The following is a 7501-nucleotide window of genomic DNA, read 5'->3' on the forward strand; positions in this document are numbered from 1 at the left end:
GTGGCTTGATAAGTCATTTCTTTTTAACTCTGAATAATATTCCATTGTCCAGAGAAATCACATTTTATTTATCTATTCACCAGTAGAGGGAGGTCTTGGTTGCTTCTGAGGTTTGACAATTATAAATAAAGCAGTTATAAACATCTATATGCAGCCAAAATATGCTTGCAAAATGTACTTTAATTTGCTTTGGTTGGTTGACCATATCTTAATCTGTCTTTTGCTAGGCTTTTTTTTTTTTTTTTCCTCTATATCTCTTTATAGCAGAGAAAGTCTTCAGTTCTGGATCCATTAACTTTCCACTTACCAACTATAGGCAGGTAGGGATTTGTTGACATTTACAATTTATTATTCAGTCCCTTAGGTTTTATGAAAAATGTTTTACATTCTGGTAAATGGTGAAAAAACAAGTAATTTTGTTTTTAACATCCTGAATTATTGACTCTTGCTCTGTCTTAACTACGTATTACTATTATTTTTAATATGGATTCAGGAGAACTGATTGATCACCAGGAGCTGATTTAAAACAGGTTCTCTTATACGGATTTCTTCATTGTACAGCTGATTTCTGAATGCCACTAGAGGAAGTAAAAATGAATTTTTTTTTTTTTAAGATTTTATTTATTAATTTGACAGACAGAAATCACACATAGGCAGAGAGGCAGGCAGAGAGAGGAGGAAGCAGGCTCCCTGTTGAGCAGAGAGCCTGATGCAGGGCTCGATCCCAGGACCCTGGGATCATGACCTGAGCCAAAGTCAGAGGCTTTAACCCACTGAGCCACCCAGGTGCCCCAGAAATGAATGTTCTATCATAAAGATACTTGTGATGATTTAAAGTCATTATTTTAATTTTAGATTTCAACTTGGTCACTAGTGTAGAATGTGTGTCACTATGAGAACTGGCATATAAGTGCAGGAGTTGTAATAGAATTATCATTAAAATTGTTTTGGCTTTATAATTCACTGACCAAATAGTGTTGCTTTATTTGATTTGGCAGTTTTTTCTATAGGTGACCCTAATCACACCTCCTTAATACTCCATAAAACTAAGTTTTCAATTAATTCTGGTATGTGAGAATTAGGATTCATTAAGCTATCTCTTTAAATTTCTTTATAATTCCTCTTTCTTTCATGGATTCCATTCACAATAGACACTGAATATAAAGATAATCAAATATTTCTTAGCTCATTTAGTCGCATCAAGCTCGTTTTTTTTTTTCAAGCTCATTTTTTAAAATAAAGTTACTTAGGTATATGTTGCTCAAGTTAATTGGGTACTTCCTTTGAAAATAATGTTTGACACAAAACTTTCCTCATGGAACTTTTCATCTCTGTATTCCTCAATGTATAGATTAAGGGATTGAACATAGGAGCAACAATGGTGTTAAATAGAGCAAATATTTTGTCCTCAGGGAAAGTGGTTGGAGGTCGAAGGTAGGCAAAGATTGATGGCCCAAAAAATAAGATGACCACAGTGATATGAGACCCACAGGTGGAGAGGGCTTTGCGTCTTCCCTCAGCTGAGTGATGTCTTAGACTAAACAAAATAATGACATAAGAAACAAACAAGACAACAAAGGTAACTAAGGCGACCATACCTGAATTGGCAACCACAAGGACACCAGTGATGTAGGTATCAGTGCAGGCAACTTTCAGCAGAGGGAAGATATCACAAAAGTAGTGATCGATTTCATTAGGACCACAAAAGGGCAACTGGATTGCCATCAATAATTGAGGAAAAGAATGGAGAGCCCCACCAGCCCACGCAGCCAAGACTAGGAGATGGCACCTTCTCCTGTCCATGATAATCACATAGTGGAGAGGTTTGCAGATGGCAACATAGCGATCCAAGGCCATGACTGTGAGAATAAAGACCTCAGTACTCCCAAAGAAATGCATGGCAAAGACTTGTAACATGCAATTATCATAGGAGATGGTTTTTGTCCCCCCTAGGAGGTCACCAATGAATTTGGGTGTGACGGTAGAAGTATAGCAGATGTCCATAGAGGATAAGTGGCTGAGGAAGTAGTACATGGGTTGGTGAAAAAGAGGGCTGCATCGAATGGAGACAAGGATCAGAAGGTTTCCTGCCAACAGGGCAGCATAACAGAATAAGAAGAGCACAAAGCAAAATATTTGCGTATTCTGGTCATACGAAAGTCCTAGAAGTATGAATTCTGAGATGTTTATCTGCTTCTCCATATACTTGAGTCTGCTGTACATTACACACAAATGAGTATGTATCTGAAGGAAATAAACAGAAATTTGGTGAAACCTTAATAGTATGAACACATAGATATAAAATTTACTGAGTGGATTGACATGAATATTATATTAACATTAATTATTCTTGTCTTCTTAAATTAACTTCTTTCTCTTGTTTTATTGTCTTTGATTCTGAAGAAGTATTGGGAAATAATTTTATAATTGGAATAATGGGAATGATTATGTATGTTACTCAGTTTTACTGGTAAAGATCTTTAAATATTTAAATGAAGTTTTTAAAATAAAAAACTATTCATTATTATCAGTTATATTATTTTGATAAGAACTAAATTTTTTTTTAAATTTTCCTGAGTCCAAAATTGGCTAATACATGAGGACAAATTTCTTTTTTTTCAACATTTTCTGTTCAAATTCTGTGAATTATTTCCTCAGGAAATGCAAATGTACAGTCTGAACTGCTAAAGGTTAATTTGTACATAGTACCATAACCACCTCTTTTTTTGCTATGTGACCAAACGTTGTCAATGGGTCATGCATGCTAATCCAGTGGAATTGCTGTTCTTTAAAAAAGCAAGGAATGGTGAAAATGTATACAGAAAATAAAGAATATCAATTCATGACCAAAATGTGGAAATAAATTAGCACTTTCATTCATTTCTCCTATTTACATTTCATGTGTTAAAGAGAATTTTTTAAATGTAAATACTGTCATTGAAGATTGTGATGACCGTCCTTCAGAATAGATAAAATTATTAAATTGATCAAGTATGTTTGAATCATGCATATATCATTGTTCTTCCCCCAAATTTCATGAGTTTTATATACAATCTAAGGGACTAATGCCAAAAAAGGGGGTGTATGGAAGGTGGCATTAGTCAAACTTAGTGGTTAGGTTGCACTCAGCAATATTTATTGAAACAAAATAAATGCAACATTCATGTATTTGCATCTTTTGTACCTGATGTGTAACTTTAAGACATTATTTATTTGATAAAAAATAAGTTAAAAATAGAGAGAATGCATTTCATGGAGTTTTATTCCTCAATGATGAGGAATTATCTGTCCCCAGTGGGTTTGAACAGCTAGTGCACTTCCTACATTTCTCTGGACCTGCTGGGACAGTCATATCTAAGTTTCCAGATGTCTGTTTAAACACACACACACACACACACAAAATGCTGTAATACCAAGTTATATAGAAACCATCAGATCTACTGAAAATTAATATATATGTATTAAAGTCCCAGAGACTATTGTATGTAAATACATACAAGTATACACATAAATGTAGGATATATCTCTCTCTATTTATGTAGACTATGCACACTATCCATCTATATATATATATAGAGAGAGAGAGAGTTAAGAGAGAGACATTTAGAAAATGGTCCATACTGTAGGATAACAATTCTGCTTTAAATTTTATTCAAATTCTAACTTCACAAAGGAGTGATTTTTTAGTGTGTTCCTACTTTTTTTTTTTTTTTTTTGACAATGATGAGTTACAGAGTATTCAGAAGTTAACCTTACTTAAAGAGCACTAGAAAGTTTTAAGGAGGTAGAATTCATTGACCTGTTTTCTTTTTATTGCGAGTGATGCTGATTCTTGGTTAACAAGCTAGAAATAATGTTAGTTTTTCAAATACAATATTTTACCTGAAACAATTTGGTTTAAGAAGAATTACTATATAAGAAGCCGGCAAACAATTTAAAAGCAGAACTCACCTGACTAATCCAAATCTCTGATTTTAAAAAGAAGAAACTCAGATCAAGAGAATCTAATCTTTTCTCAGGTTGGGGAAGTAATACTCTGTGAATGTTGGGAGACAGAAATCCTCATTTCCCCTCAATTTGGGACTAATTATATGGAGGAGAGCTCAGGGGTATGGTGATGGTTGTCAGGAGGAAGGCATGGAAAACCTATCCTGAATCCATAACTGAATAGAAAAGAAAATGCAAGATGATCAGTGACTAGACACCCAGTCTGTCTTCCTGAGTATTTATGGAAATAAAGTTATATGGACTATTGAACATTAATGTTGTCTGGACTTTTCTCATTCTAAAACACTTTAAATAATTTTCCTTCAGTTTTCCCAACATGTAAATTGTTTAAATCAGGATTCTTCCTTGTTTCTAGACTATGATTGGGATTGAATCCACAATAGTGTTTCCCATTTATCTCACCCCTGTAACCTGAGGGTCATTACACATGATCGTTGCAGAGACCAGATGTAAAATGGAAAAGGGAGGAGAATTACTGTCAGAGAAATAACACTTTGAAGGCAGAGATATTATGGACCTCTCTTAGGTAGAAACTGAAGTCACAGTTGACACATAAAGAACATCAGGCAACCACTGAACCAGTGGTTAGAAGAGCACAACACAGGAAGAGGGAGAAACATTGAGGAGTTTTAAGGAAACCGACCAGTACAGTCCTTGAGTGAAATCCTTCATCTCTCTAAACTTCATTTTACTCCTTTTACAATGAAGAAATCATTATGAAATTCAGAATTTTAATGAGGAATACATGAGGTAATATGAAACATCCCATAAACAGGTGTGGTTCAAAGTGGATTAGTTTAGAACTATAGAAAGTGTCATGCACCCACACACAACCAAGGCCAGTGGCAATTAAAGAAAAAAAAAATTCATAGCATGCATTTCATAAGTGATCAGGTAAACTTCAGTTTCAACAAATATTGAGGAAAACATTTAGGTGAGTTGCATGGCCGGTTGGTTCTCTTAGGGAATGCTTACCCCTAATCCTTAGAGTGATATATATATCTTATCACTATAAAAATATTCCCAAATGATTACTTCCTTGATAAAAATAAATAAAAAGTGTACTTTTGGTTGAACTACCAGTATAAGAATAGAGGATCTTATGTTTAAATCAAAGCTTCCTCTCTGCCTACTTGTGATCTCTGTCCGTCAAAAAAATAAATAAAATCTTAAAAAAAAAAAAGGGAGGGGACACCTGGGTGGTGCAGTGGGTTGGGCCACTGCCTTCGGCTCAGGTCATGATCCCAGGGTCCTGGGATTGAGCCCCACATCAGGCTCTCTGCTCAGCAGGAAGCCTGCTTCCTCCCTTTCTCTCTGCCTGCTTCTCTGCCTACCCATGATCTCTGTAAAAAAATAAATAAAATCTTAAAAAAAAAAATCAAAGCTTCCATCATGGGTGCCTGGGTGACTCAGTCAGTTAAGTGGCTGCCCTGTGCTCAGGTTAGGATCTCAGGGTGCTGGAATTAAGCCCTGAATCCTACTCTCTACGCAGCAGAGGTCTGCTTCGCCCTTTCCCTGTGCCTTTCCCCACACACTCTCTCTCTCTCAAATATATATATATATATATATATATATATATATATATATATATATAAAATTTCCACCACACGTTTCCAATATCTCTTAGTATAACAGAATAGCATGTTATAAACTTATCTTAGTTGACTCAGATGAAACTAATCTATTCTACAATGGCAACTACTCTGAAATACAGGAAATTATTCATATTTTTATATATTGAATAGCAGAAAAAGGGCTATTTTTTAACAGTAACATGGAGGTTTGTGCATAAGTACAGGAATGGGGCCCAATGAAATTCACTGCCAACTAGAAAATGCTTAAATTTTATTGCTATTAACTGGAAATTTGCTTACAAATAATGATTAAAACTAACACATGTAAAACATTTTTTTAAAGATTTTATTTATTTATTTGACAGACAGAGATCTACAAGTAGGCAGAGAGGCAGGGAGAGAGAGAGGAGGAAGCAGGCTCCTCACTGAACAGAGAGCCTGATGCGGGGCTCGATCCCAATCATGACCCAAGCCAAAGGCAGAGGCTTTAACCCACTGAGCCACCCAGGTGCCCCTGTAAAACATTTTTATAGGAATGGAATTACCATATATTGCAAAAGAATTTATAGTATTTAGATTAAGTTATATAGAATAAGACCATATAATTAGTCAAGCTCATGCTTGGTGGGACCCTTCCCAAACTAAGGTGACAAGGATAATTCACTAAGCATAATATCTGAGTGTTTGTCAGGTTAGTTTTATGCTACATCAGGTAGAATTCCATCCCTCAGATACTCACTGTGCCAAATCATCCCCAGCATCAAAATCTGGAATAAAATGAAGAGAATTATAAGTCAGTAATTCACATGCTTCCATATTAATTCTTTATAAATGGTTTGGAAATCTCAGTGTGACTTACATCTTCTACAGGTCTACAAGGAAGTGGACTTCAAATATTTACTAAACCTACCAGAGATGAAGAAAGGCATTGTTATGCCCCAGGAAAGTAAGCTAGGAATTTCAAATGCTGACTTAAGGTCTGAATGCTAGCTCACTAAAAATAAAAATAAATAAAAGTATTTCTTTAAAATTGTTAAATCTTCTTGTTGGACAGACCCTTTGAGTATGATATAGTGTCCTTCCTCATCTCTTATTATAGTCTTTGGCTTAAAATCTAATTGATCTGATATAAGGATTGCCACTCCTGCTTTCTTCTGATGTCCATTAGCATGGTAAATTCTTTTCCACCCCCTCACTTTAAATCTGGAGGTGTCTTCGGGCTTAAAATGTGTTTCTTGGAGGCAACATATAGATGGGTTTTGTTTTTTTATCCATTCTGATACCCTGTGTCTTTTGACAGGGGCATTTAGCCCATTCACATTCAGGGTAAGTATTGAGAGATATGAATTTAGTGCCATTGTATTGCCTGTAAGGTGACTGTTACTGTATATGGTCTCTGTTCCTTTCTGATCTACCACTTGTAGGCTCTCTCTTTGCTTAGAGGACCCCTTTCAATATTTCCTGTAGAGCTGGTTTGGTATTTGCAAATTCTTTCAGTTGTTGTTTGTCCTGGAAGCTTTTAATCTCTCCTTCTATTTTCAATGATAGCCTAGCTGGATATAGTATTCTTGGCTGCATGTTTTTCTCGTTTAGTGCTCTGAAAATATCATGCCAGCTCTTTCTGGCCTGCCAGGTCTCTGTGGATAAGTCAGCTGCCAATCTAATATTTTTACCATTGTATGTTACAGACTTCTTTTCCCGGGCTGCTTTCAGGATTTTCTCTTTGTCATTGAGACTTGTAAATTTTACTATTAGGTGACGGGGTGTGGGCCTATTCTTATTTATTTTGAGGGGCATTCTCTGAACCTCCTGAATTTTGATGCTCGTTCCCTTTGCCATATTGGGGAAATTCTCCCCAATAATTCTCTCCAGTATACCTTCTGCTCCCCTCTCACTTTCTTCTTCTTCTGGAATCCCAA

At 35.7% G+C, this 7501-nt stretch overlaps 1 protein-coding gene across 1 annotated transcript; it reads right to left on the reverse strand.

The window, feature by feature from the left end:
- Positions 1 to 1266: 1266 nt before the first annotated feature.
- LOC131822588 (olfactory receptor 4P4-like) lies at positions 1267 to 2202 on the reverse strand. Its single transcript, XM_059158877.1, has one exon. It carries the CDS (start codon positions 2200 to 2202, stop codon positions 1267 to 1269), a length of 936 nt encoding a protein of 311 aa, XP_059014860.1.
- Between the last annotated feature and the right edge of the window lie 5299 nt (positions 2203 to 7501).

Source organism: Mustela lutreola, chromosome 1, assembly GCF_030435805.1.
Source record: "Mustela lutreola isolate mMusLut2 chromosome 1, mMusLut2.pri, whole genome shotgun sequence".
Taxonomy (NCBI): Eukaryota; Metazoa; Chordata; class Mammalia; order Carnivora; family Mustelidae; genus Mustela; species Mustela lutreola.

Excerpts from the sequence above, each read along its gene's own strand:
- LOC131822588 (XM_059158877.1), bottom strand. The coding sequence starts at position 2,202 with ATGGAGAAGCAGATAAACATCTCAGAATTCATACTTCTAGGACTTTCG.